Raw genomic sequence first — 27,601 nt, 5'->3', positions numbered from 1 at the left:
AAATTAACATCAAGAGTGTTACAGCCGATAATACTGGTGCAATGACTGTGAAAAAAAAACACCTAAAACGTACTTTTATTATTGAAAAAATCATTGTGTTTCAAATTGTGAAATTGTTCTTTCAAAATAAAATTATTAATTTACTGCCAATTCGTGAGACAGAGCAGAAACCTTATTTCATTTCGCGCATAACTAATTAGCACGTGGGCTGTCTTCAATATAATATATAAAATTGTCTTCATGTCTTTGAAACACAACCGACATTCTTATTGTATATAATGGTAGAGAAGATAGTGGTTCGCAAATTCAAATGTTTTTTTTTTTAAATAATATAGAGTCGATGCACACACTGAAAAAAATGATTAACCATTTCAAGCTCAATTATTTCATTACGTATCAGAACGTATACGTACGTATAGTAGTTAAGTTACCATAACAACTATCTGTGTGGCACACATACTCAATTAAATATACTACTCAATAACAGAGAACCACCACCTAACTGCACGTTGTTTTTTCTTTTTTGAGCATATAAAGCAGAGTGTTTGTTTTGAATGGTCTCTCATCTGTTGGTGACAGCGATTACGAAAATTCTAAGACAAGACTTATACCGATGCTCTTCACGCATAACTTTTGTGGCAAAGTACTGTTTTGTATGAAATCGATTTTTATAGTTGTGGGATGTGGGATACACTGTCCAGTTACATTACCCTATTTACAGTAAAACGAATGCATGAAGTGCGCTGCATATACCAACGCACTTCAATCATCTGTGATGCTCTAAATAGACAACTGACACTGGAAACTGGACAGTATATCGAAAAAGTTTGGGCAATGTAAAGAATGTGTACAAACTTCTAGCATGAGTAGTACTGTAAATAGGGTACTGAAACTTGACAGTGAGTCACACAACTGTAAAACACTGTAAAAAACGACTTCATCAGGGACTATTTTTGAGAAATCGGATTTCTCAAAATTCTCAAATTTTTCAAAGTTTAAAACATGGTTTAACAATGGAATTTTATGTGCAGACAGACATAAAAGTAACCAGAGAACTCGTACAGTCGAAAAAGAATAAGAAGAAGTAATTAAAGCCTTCGATATTCAGTTTTCAACTGTTTATCAAAACTAGCTGTCTAAATCAGTTCCAAAAAAGTTTAAAATATTGTCTACATCGTTAGACACGTAGCAAAGTTAATTTTTCTAAATTTTATTCAGAAGAACAAGAAAAATATTTTGTAAAACTTTGAAAAATTTAAAGAAATATTTCTCAAATTTCTGAAAGAATTCTCAAAATTCTCAAAAAAGCAACTGTTGACTATGATCACTTTGCTTGAAGTGCGTTGATACAAAATATTTCATACAAAATAGTACTTGGCAGCTATCACTAAGACCACTCATGCTTTTGCTTCCGCTTGACGTCTGTAAAACTTTAATCAACTGTTATCAACAACGGTGACAAAAATAAGCGATGAGTTGTGCCTTGCTTTCTTTTATAGCAAAATATATGTCCAAACAAATGAAGTAAAATATTTAGTATGAAACACTATTCAATTATGACGCAATATACACTTGCCACTTCTAAAAGAATAAAGTTTCGAAAAGATTTTTAAGGCGTTTGAAAAGCTACGTTCAGTAAGCATAAGTTCAGCATAAGTTCTATATAAGCACCAATACGCCAGAAGAAGCTCTCTATTTTCGCATTCTTCTCTTATATTACACGACATTCGATACTTAACTCGTCGCTATAAAGCTTAATGTTCCCTTAAAGCTACGCGAGACGTCGGGTATAAATATATTTACGAACGAATAAAATTACAGGTAAAACCGTGTACGCTTTAAATCAACAAACGAGTATGTTAAAGACTTTTATTGAAATTAGTGTTTGCGACTTGACAGTTTTAATATGAAAAAAATTCATTCATGCACGTTACAAAATATATCAGATTTTAGTCAGTTGAAGAGCCTATTATGAAACGGCCGGTTATGTCTTTGCTCGCGGACGATTCGCATACAATTCGTCGAACCTTTGTTTCTTGAGTGACGATATTGAGATATGGTGTCTTAATTGTCTACAAAATTCTAATCAAAATCGAGTTTATAATCAAAAACAAAATTTAGAATTTAATATTCGACGACTGTGAATGAAATTGTGATATAATCGTTGGTCAATATAGGATTGGTTGGTTGTTGTTTAAACGCTTAATAAGCATACCAGTCTCAGATATATTATTTGAATTTTAACATTTTGTTTATTTATTTTACTGGTTCCGCGAACCGCGAGTCTTATGAACGGTTTTTTTTTTATTTATCTTTTTCCAAAGTACCCGAATAACAAAATACATTCAGTGTCGTGGGTGAGGCAGCAACAAAATATACTTTCAGTCTTTTATACAGTACATATCTTGCGACTATATGTTGCCATAGTGCTTAGTAACACATACAGGGTGTTTTTAGAGTAACCATGGTCTAAGCATTGATTTTTAAATATTTGAATATTCCTTTCATTACCAATGTCCTTTCGACAAACGAATGCATACTGGTAACGGTTCCAAATTTTTGATTGATTTAAGAGAGCCCCCTGTATCCATGCCCAATGATAACACATGAAGTTGTTAAATCAATGTTTCAAATTATATCATCAAGTTCAGTGTGTTACATTGTATACTAACCATAGGATAATATAACGTTTAGTGTTAAATCGATAAAAGGATATCGTGCGACTGGTGCTTTGTGTAACGAATGGTTATTGTGTGTTTATCTATAAAAAACATAGTCTGAACCATGGTGAAATATGAGTATGAACAAGAATAATACGTACTAAGTTTGCACGAACCATTTTTTTTTATTATTAGTTGACTCTCAAAGGCAAAAAAATTTATATTCCAAGTGATGATCTAATCCAGCAGACTCAAGTTGGCGAAATATTCAAATGTCGCACAAAATATTTGCCAAACAAAAAAATTGCTTTTATGGTGCCTGCATTTACATGTGAATAAGTGATTTTGTGACTTTGTGATTTGAATAAATTGCAGAAAAACCTGATTATGGATACCTGTGATTCGCCGATCGAAGAGATCATCATTGATTGTGAGTAGATTTTGTTTTTAAATAAATTAAAATTTGATAAGTCGGCTGAGACCTGGTAATAACATGGTGTCTACAACAAGACAAACTACGAAATTAACATCTTGCCTCTATATCACAACTAACCTATCTCGATTAATCTCACTTTAAAATGTAACACGACCGATCTGGAACTGGTTGAGAAAACCATTGAGATTATAATTCAGTTTTGGCAAAACAAGTACAAATTTGGTGAGTTCAATAACAAAAATCGAAAGTGCCTTTAGTATTGATACATCGACATTACACAATATGTGTAACCATAATCGATGGTTGCGGTTGCAAGTGATGAGGAAAAATGTTTCATTTTATCGGAATCGAAATACTTTAAGTGTGTCGTATAACATTCTGTTTGGTTACCACGCGCCTTGCACATATCCCCGAAGCTAAACGTTGATTCTGTTTTTGTTCACTGTTTGAAATTGCGGTCATTGAATAAGTTTGCTTGAGACGTTTTGTTGTATCTTGGGTCAAATAGGTGATTCTCAAATAAAATGTTTTCACTAAGTCCTGTAATGTTCACAACTTTTTCCAATAATATTACTTCAACGACCTAACTTGCAATTGATCCTGCAAAAGAAGTAGCCGCCCCCTTCACTTAATAGTTATTCTCTCAACTCATTGACGAAATGAGGAACTTTCGATGCCTCTTTTGAGAAAAACGTTTCATGCAACTCGGTGATTTTAGTAATTTATTCATCGAGTTGCGCAAAGAGGTTGTTTCTGTCACTAGATGTGTAGATTATCACTCGAGGCCGTAGGACGAGTATGACAAAACACTGAGTTGAGAGAAATGAGCTTTCCTCTTGCCGAGAGGGAGACTACGCGAGCAAACTCTGGCTCTACTCCTTCCATTGGTGTCTATTGGCACATCTATTGACTTACCATTTCCTTCTGTTGATGCACTATTTTCTTCTATTTTTGCTTCTATTGGCTCTCGTCTAATGAAATCTCGTCGCCCTTACATCAAAGTTCAAAAAAATGAAGGACAAGATTTTATGTTATTCTCTGAGTCCAAATTAGACCAAATCAGGTAGTAGACCCGATAACGGTCCTACTTATGATATGATTGCAATCTGTGTAATGTTACCTGTAGATCTCATACTTAACCTATAAGGAACTTAGTATTTGAGGTCAGTCATTTCTTCGGTAATTTCGATCCGACAGAAATACAAGTTGTCAAGACTTAAAAAATGAAATCAAGAAGATTTTCAGCCATGAGAGTAATCAGGTCTTACTTCCTGTTGTTAAGTAGCACAACAAAAAATTCCTCCATTTAACTGCTTTCAACAATCAAATGGTCATAATCCAACTACTTACGAATGCTCAAAACGATGCATAATCTCCATTGAATATACATTTTTTCAGGTATCACGTCATTTCAATTAGCCTCGAACGCAAACAATAGAAGAACAACAAAAGGTCTTTATCAACGTTACTAGATATTGTTTGTGTTGAGACTTAGCCTTTTTGTTTTTGTCAATTTTCTCACTTTTACAACCGCTAGTCTTATCGCGCGTAATACAAATAAACATCTTAACGCTGAAAAATAAAATTACGATTGATAAGAAATGTGCCATTAATTTTAGACTGAAGTATCATTCCGACCGAACATATAATATGACGAAAGTATTACAAAACAAAAAATTAAATGAAGAAAGAAAAAAAAAAGAATCGACAACACAATTAAGACAAACCAAACATTACAAATACACACCAATCCGTTTGGAGAATGATAAATGTTTCTATTAGAGCCAGCCGTTAATTAGTTACAAGTGTTATATATTTTGAAAATGGCCTTTCGTAAGAGGATTGATTTTTCCTTTACGTTTTGTCTTATACTTTTCTCCATGCAAGACAAAAAGAAATAAAACAATTTCTATTTTCTGCTGATGCTTGTTGCTATTAATGTTATTTGTAAATTGTGTGTGATATAAGTTCTGAGAATGAGAATGCCGTAGGGTGATTCAATTTTATGTTATGTAGTTTTGACGATTTGAATCTCGAGAAAATGTTAAACTAATTTCATTACTTCACAAAAGATACTCGGAATTTCATCTGTATTTCGTTGTTGTTTTAGTTCGACAATTGCTGGAATTTTATTGAGAATTAATCGGAAATTATTCAGATCTTATCTACCTGTAGTTTCTCATTGGCATTATCTTTACTTGCCATTAAATACTCGGCAATTATTCGTAATTTCCCTTGAACCTGTAACGGCAACCTAACTCTATATACTCTTCATATCTAATTTCCATTCATACTACATAGTCACTGAAACAGTCTGTATCACCCATGGAAATGTATTGTTGTGTCCGTATACCATCGACTGCATTTTCTTTTCATACTTTTTTCTATTACAACGAACCAAATTTTAAGCATTTTAGAATCTAATTTTGTAATGAATGGCATAGTGTTGCGTGTATGTGGAAAATTCACCAAGTTTGCTACACTACACTTCTTAGCCATGGTATACAATGTACCGTACGTTGATTTAAAAAGCAAAATAACAAAATTATTATTACTAATTTGCTTGTTATAATTTTGAATGCATGCATGTTTCGGAATATATACATTTCCTTCGGCTGACTGACTGCAAACGTATAATGATGAGCTTTGAATGGAAACGTTCCTCGAAAACCGAATAAAATTAGATACAAAAAAGTATGATGCAAATTTTTTTTTATTTTTAAGATTGAAGTCGAATAAATTATGATTTATGCAAGTATTGCAATTCAAATATATATCATAAATGATATGCTCCAATAAGAATTGGAATTTATATTATTCTGGTCAGCACTGCCATACTACTGGTATTATGAAATGGCTAAATTTAATATTTTGTACATCAATGAAGGGTCCATCAAACATTAATTAAAGCTATCGGAAGAATCGATAGAACAGTTGATATGTTCGGGAAATTGCGTTTTTCACTTATTGTTATAAGTTGACGTAAGAATTGGAAATCCTAAGTTGACTCTCTCCCTCCATATACTTAGTATGGAAAAGTTATTATTAATTGTCAAGTTTTACGTCAACTTATAAATATAAGTCGAAATCGCAGTCTCCCTAATATAATATTTCGAAAATATATTGAAGATATGTCATCTGTTATCGACAACGATGACAATAATATACAAAATTATGTTCAGACTATTGAACATGATGTCAGATCATGCCATAATTATCAATAAAAGTAATAGATTCGACGATTAGTAGTATAGCTCAATAGACAATAAAACTGTTCAACAGTACAATAGTACTGTTCAACTACCACGAAAAATGTGCTGCTGTACTGTACAAATTCGGGACAAGTACAATTGTTTACATAGATGTACAATGTACATCTTAGCAGAACTTAGTGTCGTCAGTATGTAAAATGTACATATATGTGGAACGTAATATTCAGCTGTCTTGTAAAACAGTTCTTCACAGCACCCTATTCAAAATGCAAATCTAGAGCATTTAGATTCTGAATCGATCTTTTCTCTAGGTTGTTTTTCCATATTCCGTAAGAACAATCCCTCGTTTACAACGGATTTCACATCAATAATTATCATCACACGACGACGAATTATGCACGCTGGAACTTTCGTTTATTTGATTTGTTTAGAATCGAGATCTCACTGTCAGCCTTTAACGGCCTATAACAAGTGCAGTCTGGACCACCGGACTGGCTGACTTCCGAAACACGTCTCAAAGTATGCAAATACGCTCTGAGGATAATTAAATTTTTGGGTTACGTCACACGAGTCATTCAATGTGTACATCGTAACAGCCACCAGACACACTGCAACTACCCAAATTATTAAGCTTTAGGAAGTTATCAATGCGATAAAATCGCTCAATAAATTCCATATGGAATCGTCTGACACTGGAATCGAACATTTACTATTTTGATGGAAGGCTAGTACGCAACCACTAGCCAAGCCATGCCGTGTTCCTTGAGAAGAATTTCTTTTTAATAAACCATTTATTTATCATTCCATTATTTGTGCGTGGAACACAATGTATAACAAACATTCATAAATCAAGTGGGCTAAGCACAATATGGTAAATCTTCGAATCTTCGATATTTTGTAGCTGTAGCTCTTCTATTTTCCGACATTGTCCTAGATTTTTCCATATTATCTGAAATTTTCCGACATTTTTCCTGATTTTTACAAAAATATTTTTTGGAAAAATTAAGGAAAATATGAGAAAATGTCGGAAAATTGAAGAAAATGTTTTCCCAAATATAGTCCCTGCGTTGGTAACAGATGGTTAGTTGTTTCGAATTGGTTAATTTCCTTTATATTAATCGTGGTGCCATAAAAATCTACTTTCTATGAGTTTCATTGTTAATTCCTGTACGAAATATCGTTTAGCTTAGCTTCCACGTTGTTGTCCACTTCATAGGTAATTCAAACTCAAATTTAACAAAAAAAAAATCCATCGATTCGATTACCGTGTGCATATGTAATGCACTTTGCTATTACAATCATGAAACACGAACTCTTTCACTTTTATTGAATTTCTTAGTGGCAAATCAATGGAATTCATACTTTTATATTTGATTGATATGCGCAGTTTAAATGGCAACAGAATGGTTAATGAAAGTGTAGGTGGAATTTACAAAAAATTTGATATTACATTACGGAATATCATGATGGCATATCATGGTATCGAATGCTACACAACGTAAATCTTTGATCAACGATCATCGACTGGCATGTAAATTAGATGTGGATAATGTGCACATAATTTATAGTTTTAATAATAATAAAAAAAATGTTCTTTTAAGTTGAGATGCGTGATGATCTGTACATATTTGATATTTATATGTCTTCATTTTACACACAGTTGGAAATGCTATTTTTTTTTTTCTAGAAGGCGCATACATTGAGAGCGATATGGAGAATGTGTTATGTGATCAGTGTCAGGTTTTTTTTTCTTATTTAAATTCATTTATGTGTACATATATAAGCGTCAATATTATACTCGCCTTGGAATTATATATCCTCAAATGTCTAATCAACTATAAAAGCAGGTTTAGAATTCCAATGGTACGAGATGAAAGCTTAACAGAAACATCTATCGCAATTCTGTTTGTTCGAGGCATTAGTAGTAGGAGTTCATAGCCTGAAATGTTAGATTGCGATTTAAATTTACGCGTTACGCGTTTATCAGTCAACATTTCTTGGCATACGTGCCGTCTGATAAGATATTTTGATAGATGACTCAAACGTACACAATATATACAATCGATACGAATGCATTGAACTCTCTTAACAAACAACTGTGAAACAAGAAGCTACATTGCTAAAAACCCAATTTATCGTTGTTATCGCTGAAGGTCGTACATTCATTCGATGTAGGTCATAATCATTGAGATCTTATCTCTTTATTTCTATGATAAATTCGATACATTTCAATGGAGCGACGAAAAGCGACAGTCTTTTGTGCCGTCCCATTCAACTCCATGAAATATTAAAATTTTAAATTTAATATTTCACGATACAATGAACGACTCAAAAATTGGTCGTGTTATTCAATTATTAGCTTAATCGTTAAGCTTTGCTCTTGTTCACGCAAAAGTGTCATATAACCGAAAGTTAAATCTAGAATGTTGATTTTCCGTCAACGAATTAATTAAATTAAAACGCGCGTGCGAACATACTTACAATTACTTTAATGAAAATATTTTAATCTTAAGCTGGGTGGTTCAATAAAGTCTACATTGGTGTACAGTACACGTATTCATAATATTCAATATGGGTGTGAGCGCACTGGAAAAGATTGCTTAAAGCATCGTAAGACACACATCGACATATGCATAACAGTTATTCACTGACCTTCACATAGCCGTATAACCTCTAATATTCAACAAATAATAAAACTTGAACAAATGTTAAGTAATTTGCTCACATTTATGAGACATGAGTCTGAGCCTACATACGGATTTTTCTTTGCTTAAAAATACATTTTCATAATCATGTAGTTATGGAAAGCAAAAATATTGTGGGACTGATTCACACCGAAAAATGGTCTTCTCAAGTATAGGTATACATACACTGCGGTTACACTCCAAACTATACACAAATATTTTTACGACAAAAAAATGAATGAATAAATAAATGAAATGATAAAATACACATTTTAGTTAATATTATAAAATTGATAAGTTTTTTTCGTCTCCGTATGAGTTGCGGTTATCAAAAGGGTGTACAAATTTAGTTGGTTTTTAAAGTGAAATATTAGTAATGTGATGTCGGTCGTTAAATAAATGGAACCAGATATTTTTTTCCTTTCAAATTGATACTCATATAATATTTGAATATCTGTCTACATTTTATGTTAATTCGAAAGAAGGTTGAAAGTGAAGCTCACCACAAATTTTGAAGATAAATCGGTGCACTTTAGTGCTGTAAATATCTTCGTTTCATAAATTAATTGATATGACGAAACGAAAAAAGAAAGAGATGCGACGTTTGGATGTAATAGAAGGAATGGATACAAAAATAGTCGAAGGGTTATCTTGGTCGATTCATATGTTTAGTTGTTTTCCACTCAATGAGCCAACATCAAAATTTTTGTTCTATTTCTTTCCATTTTTAATCGATCCATCGCTTGATTTTGAACAGAAAATTGTTATATTGCTTCTCAAAGTCTAGTCCTTCAAAATAATAATCTTCGAATTTGCAACGTTTTCTATTATTTTATTGATATAAAATTTGAAAGTGAGCAAAAAACTGTTACGGCAGTGCTCAAAACGTTACTGCTTTTTTACATCTGCCAAAAAAGACAAATACCTGCAGCTGTAGGAGGGTTAATTCACTTTATAAAAAGTAGTTCATTTCCGACGCACATCGCAGGTTAATTTTTACTCAGAATTACTTTTTGCGTCGAATAAAAACTTAAAAAAACAGGCTTTCGGTCACGAAGTTTTTCGGCATTAAGAACCTTTAAGATTCAGATCTGTCTGGTAACTTATCGATATAAGCGATATAGGGAACGACCTTTAGTAATTATTCTCATAATATATCAAAATCAAAAAATGGCTTATCGTCAAACCAACCATATTTTATAATAACTTGCCGATACATGCTTGCCGTTCCTAACAAATTAAAAAAAAAATATTTTTGCAGCATTTCGGCTCCGGCAATCAGCATTTTTTATTATCAATTTCCTCTCGTTGAGAACTTATCGGAATGGAAATAGTTACCATTTCAGTTACCGTGATTCTGTATCATGTTATCGGCATAAGAAATGCGATCTGGAGGAATATTCTGTGTAAATGTTAACAGAGTAACAACCGCCACAATATGTACTAGATGTATGGAGAAACGTCACTTTTATCAGAATATCAGAATATCATGGCCTGTTAACATCGACATAGAATATTCCTGCTGTTTTGAATAAACTTCCATATCGTGTTCACTCTGTGAGTCTATTATAAATCAACTTGGAAAGTCATAATATTTCCGTGTAAATTGTACAAAAACTTAGCTAATGATTTCTTAACTGATTGATTACAATTTAGTTTCATATTTTTTGTTTAATGATTGCAAATGAAAGGAATAAGAAAACATTTTAGAATTCCTTTGTTAAAACATGTTTGAAATTGTTTTTAAAATTTTTAACACCTGACTTTTTTCTTGTGGCTCAGCCTCGCTTATTACTCAATAGCGTCGATCCCTGATTGATGAAGTGTTGGCTCACAAGAAATAGAACGCTGCCATTAGTAATTTTACGACGAAACATACTAGAAATGTAGTAGAAGTATACAAAAATTATTAACTATTACATTTGAGTTTTCGTTTCCAGACAGCATTTTTCCAGATGGCGTTGCTGCCGCCTCATCGGAGCGCCATCTGTTATCATTTCTATGTATTTCTCCTATTGATTGAAATGAAATCTTTTACTTCATTTGATTTAAGTATGGCGCATTCGCTCTAAAATTGGAGTGCGATAATGATTGCTCCATCAGAAATAATATTAGCGCAATTTTATTCGAGCGCAATTACAACATTTTCAATGTTCAATCTTCTAACAGTTAGTGAAAATTAAAAATTTTGGACGAGAAGTTGACGTACATACATCCGAGTGACGCATCTGTTCCAGCTGTTTTTCAGCTGATACACTCATACAAACAAATGTGCTAATTCTTGTTTGTACGGGTGATTAATGTACATGCATGCGTGTGGTAGTGGTAAAACCGTTTAACAAGAATAGACCGGCTGAAGCCTGGTGAGGTCTTTTTTCATTTTTTTTTCAATTTCTGTTTACTACTAGCTTGGTACTCATTCAAGTACCACTTTGGTATTCAACTACCAAATTTTGGAATTATAAATAGGCAAGCAAGCCGATTAATTTCATCAGTCGGTGTGCAGCTATCAAACAGTAAAAATATCTACAACATCCGTATTAGTCAACTACCATGTTGGTAGTCAACTACCACTTTGGTAGTCAGTCAACTACCACTTTGGTAGTCAGTCAACTACCACTTTGGTAGTCAGTCAACTACCACTTTGGTAGTCAGTCAACTACCACTTTGGTAGTCAGTCAACTACCACTTTGGTAGTCAGTCAACTACCACTTTGGTAGTCAGTCAACTACCACTTTGGTAGTCAGTCAACTACCACTTTGGTAGTCAGTCAACTACCACTTTGGTAGTCATTCAACTACCACTTTGGTAGTCAACTACCAAATACTCGATTTATAAATAGACCAGCAGGCCGAATAATTTCGTCAGTCGGTGTGCGTCTCTCGAGTAAGAAACATCTTTGCTGCTATATAGTTTGGGGGTCTAACTACCAACAACTACCAAATTGCAATGTCTGCTATGAACGATCGGTTACCAGATAACAAATAATAATTGATTTGCCTGGTGTTGGTTTGCTCATAGTAGCATTGCAATTTACCAACGTGGTAGTCAACTACCAAATTGTTGAGTTATAAATAGGCAAGCAGGCAGAATAATTTCGTCATTCGGTGCGTAGCTCTCAAACGGTAAACATCTCTGCTGCTAAATATTTTGGGGGTCCAACTACCAACAACTACCAAACTTTCAAATTGCAATGTCTGCTATGAGCGATTGGTTACCAGATAACAAATAATAATTGATTTGCCTGGTGTTGGTTTGTTCATAGTAGCATTGCAATTTGAACTTTTATCAATCACATTTTATTTGTGACACAGACGGACGGACGGACAGACGGACGGACGGACGGACGGACGGACAGACGGACGGACGGACGGACGGACGGACAGACGGACGGACGGACGGACGGACGGACGGACGGACAGATGAAGTGCCCACAATAGGTCTTTTTTTCCTATGGAAAAAAGACCTAAAAATCTAAAAACATATTTGAGTGGATCAGCTGAAAGACAGCTGACACGAAATGCGTTAATTATTTCAAAGTCGCCGATTGTAACCAAAATTTCACTAACTATTATAACATCTAAGTTTCGACTGTCCAGATTAAAACGAATACGACCGCGTTAGCTAGAGTTCAGTTCTTATTTTTATGATGATGTAGTTGTCAGTAGAATGAGATCGAAGGTTACAGGAGGTAGTTGGTTATATGGTTCATAGTTCTGAGTTAATTCATTCATTTTGTCATTATAAACAACTGTAAATACGTATTACATACCTTCATTGAATATTTTATATTTTACACAATTCTTTTAGTACAATTTTTTTTCAATAACCAACACACTGAGTGTTGTCTGAATGTTTTGTATTAATATTTGAACAATTTATTTACTTTTGTCGAGTTAGAACCGTCGTCATTATAAACATAACACTTAATTTGAATTTACCAATATGAGAAACGTGTTTTTTTGTGTAAAAATGTTGTAAAAAAAATCGAGTGAATATTTTAAACATCATTTTCAGCATGAATTTCGATGAACCGTGTAAAACATCAACAAATTAACTTAACAAAGTGCGTTTGTTTTGTGGACATTAGGCGCCTTTCTTGAATTGCTGAGTAGGCAAAAAAGAGTGCTATTAATGTTAACGGAACCACAAATGAATATTGGTTTCAAAGCAACTATACTAAATAGCAATACAAGACCAACACTTCTATTTTTAAAGCGTCATTCATTCTGCAATTATTCTTATTAGTGACTTCCTTTTGTGGAACGCTAATTGGATATTAAATTAGAGAATAAGAAACTGGCATCTGTTAGACAAATATTTCGTATAAGTAAATCAATGCCCCTTATATCGCTCTCAAATAATTCAAGGTCAAAGTTGAAGCTATACATTGTGCTTATCAAGTCTGGTAAGATTGAATCTGTATGAATTCGGATTAAGCAAAATTTTTCCATAAAATTTCAATAAAATTCTCTGGTTCAATGAACGAAATACTGAACAGCCCACATACGCTATGAATTGATGTCATCCTCTCCATACAGAAGAACACAATTCAATACTCCCTCAGTTCAACCAGATATCAGTTTCATTCAGACATGCAACTAAATGGTGAACACACTTTTCAATTTTCTGCTTGATTATAACGATTAATAAAATACAAATTATTAATCAACCAACCAAACCAAACCATCCAACTAATACACAACCAGAACTTTTAAATCATTTTTCTTTTGGTGTATATACATGACACTATGACATCAGCATGTAAGACTCTACGATCAATGTAAGTAAATGCAATTTACGACGATCGGTTTACAACAGCGAACATTACTTTGAAGTTTAAAGACTGTACATTTATGTGGTGTAGACAGAAAACAAATAGAGTAAAAAATCCTTGAAATAATTTGTTGTCGTTTAACAATAGAAAACAAGCAAGAAAAAGTGTGTAGTGTACCTCCCAACAGTCACTGTGTGTACGTGTTTCCATTTATGATTTTATGGCTTTCATTGTTCGTAGTCTACGGTCTGCGACTTAGTTTATATAAAGAGATTAGAGTTAGTAATTCGTTGAAGCGTTCGTTGAAGTAGAGATCCGCAACCTCTCGAACACAAGAGCTGGTTCAAGCAGCGGTTTTCGAAAAGTTCTGTCAAAATTTGCCACTGACCTCTGAAGTGTGAATTTGTTATGGTAATCGCACACAATTTTTGTCCTATCAGATGCAACACACACGGTGAGGTTGAATGAAACTCTAGCCAAAAAGCTAAATGAACTTTTGGAGGTTTTTACATATTAGTCAGAAAAGGGTCTAAGAATGTGAAAAAACATCAAAAGTAAATTAGCTTTTTGATTTAAGTTTCATTCAACCGCACCGTGCTCAGTATGATCAATAATTTTAAAATTCCAACTCCATTTTCATTTGCATGAAGTATGCTTGACAGAAGTGGATTTAAAATACAGTTCGATGCAAGTAGACACAACTATTTAGAAACATTAAGTCATCTGTTATCGACAATTTATTTGTTACGACAAAAATAAGCGATGCACTTTACGTCGAAATACTAGACGATATTTTAAATCAAAACGTGCATTAATACCGTAACGTACATGAGTTACTGATGTTTAATGAAAATGAAGATTCAACAGTACAGGGGATATGCGTCTTTCATCACTTATGTCTCTTTGGAACACGACAGACATAGTTATTTATACAACCGAGTGATAAATGCTTTTTTAGGCACTAGATGTGTCACTCGAGGCCGTGACAATACTTACTTACGTAAGGGATATTTAAATTAACTTCTTTCTACAATTTTTTTTTCTGTTTGGACCATCCACAAGTTCAAATAAATAAACAAGTTCACACAAAGACAAAACTGAGAAGTTGCGACGCACCAGTGATAGGTCCTAGAACGTGATTTTTGAACAATCTCATTTTCATCGTTGATTTCTAACGTCTGTGCTCCGATTTTATCCGAGTCATGCGAGCCAAAATTCAGATAGACTTAGTCAATTTCTGATTCCAATCAATTCAATTTGATGTTGAGATAATATTAGTAGTACATAACAACTAATTAACCGTCGTCATTAGCACTCAGTTCGGAAACAGTTTATCAAACACAATTTCTTAACCAATTTTCATAATTGGATTGATAGTAGTTTTTAAAAATATTGTTATCGATTTATTTAAATTTATGTATGAGGCCCTATCGGAAATGTGCGGTACATATAAAGAGGAAAAAAATAAAAATAAATTTTTAATGAAGAAATGTATCTATCAATGAAACATCAAACATAATAATTGTACGCATCGTTTTCGAAATGTATTCAAGCTTACCGGTGACTAAAGCTCAATGAAGCGTACGAAAAAATCGATTAAAATTTTCATTTTTTATGGGAATTTCGGCTTAAGTCAGAAATTTATTTATTTTTTGGTTGGATGAAAAACCAGTACAGGCGAAAAGTGAAAGATAATAAAATCGAAACAAAATTCATAATTTTCGAAAATCACTTAAAATCTCAATTAATCGGTTTACGATCGATAATGGTGATGGTTTTGAAACCAACACTTTTCTTTACTTTTCCATTTATTGATGAATAACCTGTCACGGCAAGTCTTTATCAATTTATCAGTCGAATCTGTTACTTCTTTTGTTGTAAGCATACTCAAGAGAATCTTTTACTTCATGAGTTTACCCATAGTTATATACTACATACGATCGAGGGCTCATTCCTTAATGCTTATCTGTATCGTCTCTACCGTTTTAGAAGACACAGCCGTAAACAGCATTCTTTATTCGTCTTTCTATCTCATCCACGCAAACTTTGCAAGAGAATTCTTATGAGAAAGGTGCAATAAAAATGTTTCCCATCAATTCGATAATAAAACCGTTTCACCGTGAAAGTTCATCAACAGATTTATATGCCTAATCTTCCCTATTATATCTTAATATCATCCACACAATTGTTCTCATCGTTTTAACACTTTCGATGTGAACGATTGCAGTATATGATGACTGAGGTAGATATGAAACCAAAACAATGCAACTCTAGAGAAATTTATTTGAGAAAGAAAGAAAAAACGGCTTAAGATTTTCAATTCATTTTCGATTCGTCGCCAAAATAACATTTCCAGCAAAATGATCGGTAAACGACAGAAGAATAAGAAGAAGAAAAAAAACAGCTTAAGCTATAGCACACCAGTTAAGTTTATGTTATTTTTACAATCTCCTCTCCGATTATGTTTCATTCAATTCGTTCAACTAAAAACAAAATCATTCGAAAAGTACACGTGACGGTATCAACATAAAATTGGAATTGCCAAGAAGACTTTTGTCCGTACTTGCTGTAGCTGGAGAGCAATTAAATACAAGTACAAAAAATCATTGACTATGACTGACCACCGAGTTGAAATTATCACTTACGGTTTTATTGCGATCATAAAATTAAACAACTGAGGCTGAACAAAAGCCCGACAATCTTTTATGACTATCAATAAATCAATGATTACCGTACCGCCACATTGTTAAATTAAATTTAATCGAAGACAGAGGAAGAAAGACGTGCTAAAGACATTTTGATAAGTTTGACCTTAGTCGAGACCTTAGTGCTGAAACTTTTCTGTCAGCAAATTCTTCCTCTTTTGTTCCTTCCAAAATGTTTAAGAATTGCTTGTAGAATGTAATCTTTCCTAATAATATTTCAACACTTTCAATCATACCAAAACAACATATCCACATTCCCAAACCACACCATCGCCACGTACAAGCCCAAAATTAACTTTTCATTTTGAAAATGTAAATAATTTTCAAAAGATCCAAAACATAAGAAGAGAATCTCTTCAAATCGGTTAGTTTTTCAGTTTAGCCGCGACGTTATGCGCGTTAAGATCTCACTTTCATTTGTGGCTTATGAATGGAATATGTTTGAAGATCAGTGTTAAAGTCTATATGCTCGTTATTAAATGCATATTATACATATCAGAGGCGAAAGAATAAATAAAGTTATTTATGAATTGAAATCGGTACATTGTGCGTTTTTCCGTGATAGAGAAACACGAGAGGAAATATATATAACAAGTTAATATAATAATTAACTAATGTGCAGGCAGAGATGAATGGATGGATAGACTTCAGTGGCTGTTCTATTACTGTAGTTTCGCTGTTTAATGATGACTAAGATATAATAATATTTTAATGTGCATCTAGTGCAATCCACAGTTCTAACAATCCGAACAAATAAAGCAAAATAGAAAAGAACATAAATATTCAATTAAGAAATAAATCTCTGCGCTTTATAACACGGTTCCCCTATGGATATGTGGAATAAACTGTTCAAAAGCAAATCGAAACAGAGCCATAAGAAAAGCAGTAAGTTATCCGATGTTGTCAAAAATTTAACGTGCAAACGAGTGCCAAAAGACCGAGAAAATGTGGACAACAAAACAAAATTGGAATTTTTAGTTGGTGGTACATGTAGGTTTTTTTTCTACTCTATGGAATACAAATTGATTTATTTAAACCCACGTAACTTAAAATATTTTTATTCGTATATTGTGAGACTAATTATTGACTTTGGTTCGAAAAATCTATTTACAAAATTTTTAATTTGGAAATCTAAGTAATATTTCAAGGTTGAGGTGTTACGAAACTCGACACGCATAAGTTTCAGGTTCAATGTTTACAATTTACCGTGGAACCATTTCCATTCAATAATAAATATGTTTACCATTCGATGGTACTGTTCAACAACTAAATTGAAAACAAGTTACATAACTGGCACAAGTACTGCTTCCCATTTCCTTTTTAGATAATAGATCACTGTGTGTGAATTGTTGGCCAGTCAGACTTATTTCGAATTTAGAATCGAAAATGGGACTTAATCTTAGTCTATCGACGAGTCATCTGTCATCCATACAGCCGAGGAATTAAAGATCCAACAACTTCCATCTTACCTGTAGATTTAGAATCTATCACTCATCGGCACTGTAAACTAATTGAGTGACAGAAATAGATTTAATGACTACGTAACGGTATGCTTTTCGTTGTTAGTTGTTACCGACCTTACCGAGTTAACTTTAGCCCTGTTCTTGTTCTTGAGAAAATCACTACTCAAAGTAGTTTAACGAATTATTCATCTCCTTCCAACTTCGCGACTATTTCAAATTTTGAATGGCGCTTCCTTAGCATCAACTACAATAGTTTTAACAGACGATATGGCTCAGTCGTCACGTAGTAAACCTTCCACCGAAATGATCCGGGTTCGATATCCGTGTTAGACAATTCCACATGGAATTGTTCTAGCAATTAAAATCGGTTCTAGCAATCACATTGGTAACGTCCTATTAAGTTCACAGAAGCTTCATAATTGAGGCAGTTACAGTTCCAAACGCTTCATTGATGTACCTTCTGCATTCAGTATGGCATAGCCCAAGTACGATGAACTTGTGTTCATATGTGTAGCTTACATTTAGCACCTAAATTTCCTCAGAGAATATTTGCATACTTTGAGGCGTGGTTCGGACGTCACGTTACAGCCGGTGGTCCATACTGCACTTGTTATTGGCCGTAAAAACCTATTAGTATGATTTCTAAAAAATCAAATGAAATCAATACCATCAAACTGCTGACATTAATTATACTAGCACTGGGTCTATCCACTCTCACTATACTAAATGAGTACCTTCTAAAACATCATCAATGATTCAACGGAAATGCTCCGCATCAAAATGATTCCAGCGGCGTGTGATTATTTTTAATTCGCTAAATAAAGCGCTAAAGACTGAGTTCACGACCGTTAATAAATCATCTCAAAATTTCATCAATAAATTAATATGAATATCGTTCGTCTTCTTTTGATCTGAATGCACACACAAAAAAAATCAATTAAACGACTCAATTAATGTAATTCGAAAATTTTCGCTTTTTAATTGCAATACTTTACAATCTGCCCATTTCCCATGTTTACATGGTTCCTTAAATAATTACTAACCGAGTAATTATTGTATGTATCGATGTTGTGTTGTTGTTTCTTACAGTTTTAATGTTCATTCGTTGGGTGTTTTATAAATCTTTTTTTATGCATTTGAACGTCCTCAATTTTAGAGTTTATTTTAACATCGTTTCAAAACAAATCTTTAAATGCAAGAGGAAGAAAAAAAAAAGAACGACGGCGATGACGAACTCTCTAAGCATATCACTCTAGTTTCTTTAAATAACTTATTCTAACGCTTAATGAGAGGTTTCTCGTGAATTATTAACGATCCATTTGGAGTTTTTAAAAGAGAATTAATGTCATAACAGGAAGTTGGAAATTGGACGATATGAGCAGCAGTAAATAAACAATCAATTTATACGGTTAGCCTATAGTGTAGGACGAGTGTGTTGGTTCAAGAAAAACAAATATTTTTTTTGGTCCAATTTTAATGACTTCAGTTGTAGAAACAAAAACATTAAACAGTTGTTATCAGAAGATGATTAAGAAAATCTTAATTTTTCGTTACAGATCTACCTGAGCAAGATGCTCAAGATGAAGACCTGCATTCCTGTCCAATATGTAATCGGAAATTTCGATCCGACGTCTACCAAAAACATGTTTCAATTTGCGAAAAAACTGCGGCGAAGAAGCGAAAGACATTCGGTATGTTCATTGTAAGCCAGTGTACAGTAGGAATAACAGTCGTGCAAGGCATAAAAAACTTATTGCAAAAGAGATGGAAGATTTTGAGAGAGTAAACGTATGAAATTCTCTCACGAAATCGTGCATCTCTTTTGCACTAAGCTTTTTATGCGTTGTAGGGCACATTACAGTAGTATATGATTACATGATGACGATTTTAAAGTCGTTTGCAATGTCTTTGTAGAACTCAATCCGCAGTTAAACTAATTTAACGATTGGTCGTTCTGCCGTTCAGTTGAACAAAGCACTGATTGAATGAATTAGCATAGACTCAATATCATTTACTTTAATGATAGTAGAACCGTAGATTAACATTATGAGTAACGAAGTTAGATTTGTTTGAGTTATCTGGGTTACAGTCTCTGATTATGTTTGAAAATCACCATGCTTTACTTGTACGAATGTTGGAACGTTAAACGTCATATTCTGAAAACCCCCAAATAATACCCGTTGTCTTTTCTTGTAGACTCTTCGCGACAACGTCGTGAAGGGACAGACATGGCATTATACTTGCCGAAAAATTTTGGCCTTCCAGAACCTAAAGAGATAAAAAGTCCGATAGCAGTCAAAGAGGTACAATTTGCGACAGACATGGTGTTACTCATTCTATCGACACTTGTCACACAGAAAGTTAATTTGTTTTTAAGAAAGCTTTTTACCTATTCAAGCTAACGCACAGAATTCTCGTGTCACGTTAGAATGAGGAACAACGTAAACATTAAAGATGAATGTATTGTCATAAGACTAATAATTTTCGCCAAATTGTTTTTAGCACACTCCCCCAGCAAAGGCCAGAGTAGAACCCACGCCATTTAAGCGTGATCCAATTCGACAATCGAAACGAACCGCACAGCCCGTATCAGAACAGTGTCCACATTGTGACCGGTGTTTCGGTGTGAAAGCTTTTGATCGACATGTCGAATGGTGCGAAAAGAAAGCTCGGCTCAATATCCATTCGACACCGAAATCCGTCAATGTTGCTAAAGAAAAACTTGAAGCTCGAACCAAATATAAACCGCCATCGCTGAAGTAAGTGTTGAATTTTGTCTGAAAAGGAACCGTATGAATCCAAGGCTGTAAACTTTGAGGAGGTCATTCAGATGCACACAACGTTTCATGCAAAAAATTCACCACGCCATACAAGTTCAATTTGGGTTAATTGGTTTGTATGGAAAAGGTGTGTTCCCGCGTATCTAATAAAATGGAGATATGCATGACCTCCCCAAAGTTTACAGCGTTGTAGGAATCCTCAAAATGTTCACCACTCAATCAAGTGTGTGAGTAAATCAAGCATTCATTGAAATTTGAACTTTGCAGAAACAAACGTGATTTAAATCGTGAAAAATACTCAGGAGAATTAAGTTGTGGCACATCAATGAATAGCATTTTATCGGATTCATTTTCGATTGGGAAGCGATCTAAGTCGAATTCAGTTGAACGAGAAAGAAAATCGAGTGTGGCATCGATGACGTCTTCAATTACGAGTGATTGGTAAGAACCCGAATTTTTTCTTTTCTTTTTTTTTCCACAGAAACTATTTTAATTTCCCACTTCTTGACCACTGAAGTCAAGATGATTTGGCAAGAGGAATTTTCAGTGACCAAATTGTCGCTGATACCTCCAACGACGTTTCGATATCCGATATGTATTTAGATCTGAATTTTGATAAAGACGAATACGAAAATAAATTGCTGGAGCATGAGTCCGTGCTGGATGGAAAATATCGGGATTCCGAACGCACAGCTAAACGAGATGCGTCGAAATATCCGATACAGGAAATGAAAAGCAGTTGTAAAACGAAGTCGCAATTTCAAATATCGAAGAAACGATTTTTCGCTAAAATTGCCAAAGACCGATCCATAATTCCTACTGCAGGTAGAGCGAGAACAATTTCAAGCTCTGCCGTTGATAAATTGGTCTATCAATTTTCACCAGCGAAAAACAGTACGACCATGAGTCCAAAGGCATACGGACCCATTCGAACTTGTGCCAGTACCTATAGTTTAACGTCAGGGGCTCTCGGGTCTGATTCCTGTAAGAAGGGTAATTTGATACCGAATGCAATGAACAATGTAGAGTTGGTTGTTGAATCGTATGGGTTTCTCAAGAAATCAGAAAGTGATGGATTGATGGTTGAATCGACAGCAAGAGATGAAAATCCGTCCATCGAGTCTGTATCCAAAACACCTGATACAGGTAAATTTCGAAAATTATTAGTTTATTGAACTGAATTCAGTTCCACCTTCCACATCTCGCTTCTCAAAAGGTGACTCCAAAGATGTCGTTAAACCAAGTCGAAAATCCAGCTGGCCACTGCTTAACTTAGCCAAATATAATATGCCACGGTCCCCTCGTTCCAATGTATATTATTTTAAAGACTCGGATGCCCAATTAGTGCAAGCCAATGAGTCTTTAGAAGAGAAAGACACTGACGAATTCGATTTCAAAGACTCACAATCAATCGCATCGAATATTTCTGGAAAGTCGAGCCAAAAATCGGTTGAAAAATCGTCACTTGTCGAAATTTACACGCCACGCAGCATCAAATGCTACAATCTGTGCCATGATCAATCGAATGGTCAGGAGGATGCTGACATGCTGTTAGAATTGAAATTCGCACCGAAATCGAAGACCGACAACACTCGTTTGCCCATGACTCTGACCTGTGATGATAGATTCAAGAATCCTGTAGCGCGCACCGTCCTAAATTCACTGAATTTACTTCAGTCAAAGTATGCAAAGTGAGTAACGCAAAATTTATTTTTTTCTTATTTCAGCGGATACGATCCGTTCATCTCAGCCAAACGACAATTGGAAGAGCTCTTTTCGCCAACTCATCCGAATAGTTCGACAACATCAACTTCGAATAAAAGCAGCACAATGTCCTCATCGCTAACCCTTAAATCTCCCTTAAATTCCTCCAATTCCGTAACTCCAATCAAATCCACCTTCCGCCGTACCTCTTCCTTACGAGTACCGAAAAAAACTCCGAAGCCTCTACTCTACATACCAACATACAAACCAACAACAACTATTCAGCGCGGAATTTCCGACGAAGGTCCGATTTCGTCGAACTTTTTAAAACCAGAAGAGTACGATGAACTTCCGGTCAAGGGCCACGCGAATCATACACCTCCTGATATAATACCAAGGCCAGTGTCTCGATCATCTTCTAGATCAAGGGAATCATCACCGGTTGTGGTTGTGAAAAGGGACCAGAACGCCAACATAAATCGGCGAAACTTAAAACTGGAAATAGTAAAGCCTAACAGTCCGTCCGATTATCCTTTGTCGAAGACCGATAGTCTGGCAGTTTTTCTAAAATATGAGAACGATTTGAGCTGTTCACCTGGGTTGAGTGAAAAAGAACTGAAGGACAAAAGTAACAGCCTCAACAAGCAGACAGCACTAAAAAATTCTTTTGCGGAATTGCTGGAAAGTAAAATTGATAGAGGTTCTGTGTCACCACCTCCTCCATCCGAACAAGTTTTCGCTTCGAAAAAATACAGTTCCATAAAACTGGAGCCTCTGAGCCATACGTTCGTCGAACGCAATCAAAATCCCACAGCCGCAAAGCTTTCACAGAATGCGGACGTAGAAAACAATTTCATCGATCCGGATCTGATAAATGATTGTGATAATTTGTCCGTGTCTCGCATGATTGAATTACCAAAAACAAAATCGTCATCTGACGTAGCCGATAGCATTGTCAATACAAAATCGTCAGACAGTGTGAACAGTAACAAAATTTTGAATCAAAGGAATTCTTGCGAAAAGCGAACACTCAAGCGATCCTTAAAATTGAACAAAGAAAACTTTCTCTACGACACATCACCAGTGTCCAAGGATCCTCCATCACCTTTTCCCAGCAGAGAAAAAAGTCAAGAGGTGATTTCGCCCCCTCCTTTGCGCACTTCAGAGTCATTCAATAAATTGCGCAACAATGAGTGCATCGATGCGTTGTTCGATGATTTTGATTTCGATGAATTCATTTCATCGTTTGAGGATGATGAACAGTATCCGATTTTCAAGGGATACAAAGAGATGATGAGCAATCGTTCGTTGAATAAATTAAATAAATCCGATTCTAGTAGCGCCAGTTCAACAACGTCCGTTGAGAGAAGCGAACACAATTCTGAAGAGATGACTAGTCCCAATGTATGTGATAAGGGTGATGGCTTAACTCCACTGACCAAAAACAAATCCTATCCGAAATTTGATTATCCTTCGCCGGAAATGTCTCGCCATGATGCGACACAGATGGTTGACAGTGAAACACAAATGACGCATCGAGAAAATTATGCCGACTCCGTTTCGAAAGCCGAAAGAGACCTGTTGCAGAGCGTTCAAGAACTGGATGCCATGTGCGAATCAAACATACCGAAAACCGTTGATTCTGACGAGAATTCCAGCGGCGATCGAGCTCGACGATCGCTTGACTCAAAATTGGGTGGAGGTGATTCTGCCTATTCAAGGTACATCGTTTATCATAGCTTACATTTGAGTCTCTGCTTCAAAAACATTTTGTCTTCAAATTTTCAGTTTATCAAGACATTCCCAATTCGAACGCATTAGCCGCGAGCAACCGTATCGTCAACGACAACAAGTCTTTCAAATTCCCGATATTGTAACATCGAAGCGAAGTCCATACCAGACCACGTCCATCGATAATACAATGAAGCGTCAACTGTCCCACAGCCTCAGCTCCAGTGGCTCCGAATCCTCTTTGCCACCAATTGTAACCAGAAAATCACACGAAATGCACAACAATAACGGCTTCAAAGAGTCATCCAAACGAACTGATGAAATGCACAGCAATAACGGCTACAGCAAGGAGACGATCATCCGTGTGTCGAAATTTTGCCATAGCTGCGGCAACCGGTTCACATTGGAGCAGGCAAAGTTTTGCATGGAATGTGGGGTGAAGCGTTTAGTTTTAGATTAGGATGTGGCGATGAGAAAAACCCATTGACTGAGAGAATTTGTCAATCGTCAACAGCAGGAGAGAAACGACAAAGATTATTATTAATTGCAGCTGCAATGTTTGTAGGTTTTTTATAAGCGGAACGAAGAGGAAGGAAGGAAACAACATTATTTTTGTGTATTTGTTATAATTTTACAAATTAACGAACTAATTCTGGTCAATTGAATTCTAGTTGTCTTATACTGTTATGTTACTTAATTTCCATTTCGCTTGTCGAGTTAAGGGGGAAATAGCGACGTACGATTCGGTTTTACTATTTCGCTGATTTTCGAAAAAATTTGTTGTGGTTTTACTTATTTTGTTTCTGTTTTGTTTAGTCAACCCAATACATCTAAAGCAAGAAATCAAAATTCATTGTAATCTTACTTATACTTAATACCACTACTATGTAACTAATTAACTGATTGGATTAATTTACCATTAATAATAACATGACAAATAAAATTAAAAAATTAAAAATTTTCCGGCTTTAATTCATGGTATTCAGATGACTGATGACATATGCCTAGGAAAATCTATGGAAGGCTTTATAAGCACCGATTTCGTGTAGTAGTTGTTTTGGATTTGACCTCACAACGGACGCGTTTAAATCTAACGCTATGGGTACATATAGTTACTACAAGTGTTGGACCCACATAGTGGGCTATGACTTTCTTTCTGCAATTTCTATTATAAGCCTCGTCTCTCATATCCTTGGCATTCTGCAGAAAATTTAGGTAAAACAAATTTTGTTTTGACGCTGCCAAGATTCCTTTGTTTGTAGTATCATACACTAATTTTCAATTTTACGTGTAAAATGCCAAGGCTACATTGCAACCTTAGTAAATGTAGTTAGGTTGCTAGAGAGGGTATAGAGGTAGGTAAACGCAACACAATTCTGAAGCGATTTTTTAAGTTCCCATATTTTTGAGTGAGTTTATTTAAGGTCTTATCTGTTTGTTGAAATGTGAGCTCAACAACCAATAATTTAAGCGAATCAAGCGAAAAAATTTAACGTACAGTGGCTCAAAAAGAGTAAACGTCGGCACCTGTATAAATTGAGGATCTTGGAAGATTCTATTCAAGCAATTTCAGATCTCCAGCCAGTAGTACTAGTTCCGAAAAGATTTGAAAAGGGGGATATAACAAGAGAGGAAATTCGGAAAAGCGGATAATTTCAACGGAAACTTCCACAGCAGTAGAGCAACTGATGATGGTCAGACCACGCTGACCTAGGGCCACTACTGTAATCTGAGGCCGAAACCTAAGAGTAATTATATCTAGAGAGGAAATTTCGAAGAAAATTACGTACAATATGTGGTCCCAACATGAAATACGAAATGTTTATTGGTATGTGTGTTAATTAAGAGGGCAAATTGAACTATCAAATGCGAAATAGCGTCAACGCATACATGTATTGGTGTAAAATTATACGAAATGTGTATATTATACAAACTGATGTTGGGACCACATTTCGTCGTAAAAATTTCCTCTCTAGATATAATTACTCTAAGGCAAACAGCATTTCTTTGATGCTACGTGCATCAACTTATTGATCAGTTTCCCAAATGAACTTTGACTTCGATTCTGTCTTGTGATTTTTGTTTTTATGTCTTCGTGAGGCTGGCTACACGTAGTCCAGTCAGAAGAGAAAGTAAGTGTGACCATGACCAGACCATGTATGATCATTCATGTATAGGGCACAGAAAAGAGTATAGAAATACCAAAGCACCTAGCAGGGTAATAGAGGTTTTTACACGTCAAATAGAGTAGTTTTTTGATACCAATAATACCATTAGCAGCCTTAATGGTAATTTTGCAATGACACTATGAAAAAAAAGGTATGGAAATATTAAAGTACTACTTTATTTTTTTCTATTACCCTGCTAGGTGCTTTGCAAATACAAATAAAGCCAAAGTCATTTGCCCAAGTTGACACTCAGCTTTATACAAAGTCACCAGGTCATGGTATTTACAGCGTTTTTCGCTGTAGTTTCCACCGCAACAATTGCTATGGAATCATAATTTCCTATTAAACCATCCACCGTTACCAGTTCCTATAAAGAACAAAAATATCTAACGACGTCCATAATATTAACCTGTTACAGATGGCAATAAGCATAATGACCAGTATTATTATTGGGTCTATTACTTCTATCGATCAAAGTGCTTTGAATCGGTTGATTTCAAATCTTGTACTTCAATTTCTTTAACATACATTTTACTGTATAAAGGATCATATTACCCCGAGCTTGTCATAATTTTTTCGTCGTTATCGATAACAGATGAATAGCCGTAGGTGACAAGTTAGGAAAAAACCAACACTGACATATATGCCGAATAGCGTGGGCTCAGTAAAATTTACAGGACTGGAGAAATAAGTTATTTCATTTTCTTTCAATGCGAAAGTAAATGAAGAAAATTCACAGATGAAGATGCTCTAATGCTTTGAACGCGACGAAACACATACAAAAGTGCCCAATATACTTGTCGAGCTTTTCAACGAACACATCTGATCGAACTTCTTGAAAAAGCAAGAGATGGCACACACGTCTGGATACAAGAATATTGTATAACGCCTGTTATTGCACTATTGGTTTAGTTAAATAAATATTTTCCGATGCTATCTGCATTCCCTGCTATATTTTTAAAACGAGAAAAGCAGCACATTGTCAATTGATTGCTTGTTCTTTTTCGTATACATCAATAAACCTGTACTCTTATGGATTAAACAGGCAGAGAATGTCTTGATATAATTTCTATAAATTTGAAAATGTTGTGATGTAATGCGAAACTCTCGAATTTATCAAAGAAATTTTCTATTTTCTAATTCTTTTCCTATTGTTGTTTATTAGGTTGAGTGTAGTTCGGATATTTTTGAACCTTCGTATTTCCAACAATCCAACAAATCCAACAATATTTCGAGTTAAATGTTTCTATGTGACACTGTCTAGTCGAAGAATAAAAAAAC

At 34.8% G+C, this 27,601-nt stretch overlaps 1 protein-coding gene across 6 annotated transcripts; it reads left to right on the top strand.

Moving 5' to 3' along the window:
- The first annotated feature begins 1,879 nt into the window (after positions 1-1,879).
- Positions 1,880-25,097, top strand: LOC119066925 (serine-rich adhesin for platelets-like). 6 transcript variants are annotated; one of them, XM_037169639.1, is made up of 9 exons: positions 16,859-17,464; positions 19,494-19,628; positions 20,134-20,240; positions 20,440-20,696; positions 20,985-21,158; positions 21,235-21,863; positions 21,934-22,408; positions 23,759-24,142; positions 24,210-25,097. In XM_037169639.1, the coding sequence occupies exons 1-9, from the start codon at positions 17,302-17,304 to the stop codon at positions 24,610-24,612; spliced, it is 2,727 nt and encodes a 908-aa protein (XP_037025534.1). In that variant the 5' UTR covers positions 16,859-17,301; the 3' UTR covers positions 24,613-25,097. The 6 variants fall into 6 exon arrangements, with proteins under 6 accessions (XP_037025531.1, XP_037025532.1, XP_037025530.1 ...); XM_037169636.1 differs by lacking the exons at positions 16,859-17,464; positions 21,235-21,863; positions 21,934-22,408 and adding exons at positions 1,880-2,096; positions 2,695-3,090 and having other exon boundaries at positions 22,445-24,142; XM_037169637.1 differs by lacking the exons at positions 16,859-17,464; positions 21,235-21,863; positions 21,934-22,408 and adding exons at positions 1,880-2,182; positions 2,856-3,090 and having other exon boundaries at positions 22,445-24,142.
- The last annotated feature ends 2,504 nt before the right edge of the window (positions 25,098-27,601 follow it).

The sequence above is a fragment of the Bradysia coprophila genome, chromosome IV, assembly GCF_014529535.1.
Source record: "Bradysia coprophila strain Holo2 chromosome IV, BU_Bcop_v1, whole genome shotgun sequence".
Lineage (NCBI taxonomy): Eukaryota > Metazoa > Arthropoda > Insecta > Diptera > Sciaridae > Bradysia > Bradysia coprophila.
This window is presented reverse-complemented; position numbering and strand designations above follow the sequence as displayed.

Bases quoted from the DNA above. Each gene is read 5' to 3' on its own strand.
- LOC119066925 (XM_037169633.1), top strand. From the start codon at position 17,302: ATGGATATGTGGAATAAACTGTTCAAAAGCAAATCGAAACAGAGCCAT. The intron at 20,697-20,984 runs GTAAGTGTTGAA...TGAACTTTGCAG, and splicing joins TATAAACCGCCATCGCTGAA to AAACAAACGTGATTTAAATC. The intron at 21,159-22,444 runs GTAAGAACCCGA...TTCTTATTTCAG, and splicing joins TCTTCAATTACGAGTGATTG to CGGATACGATCCGTTCATCT.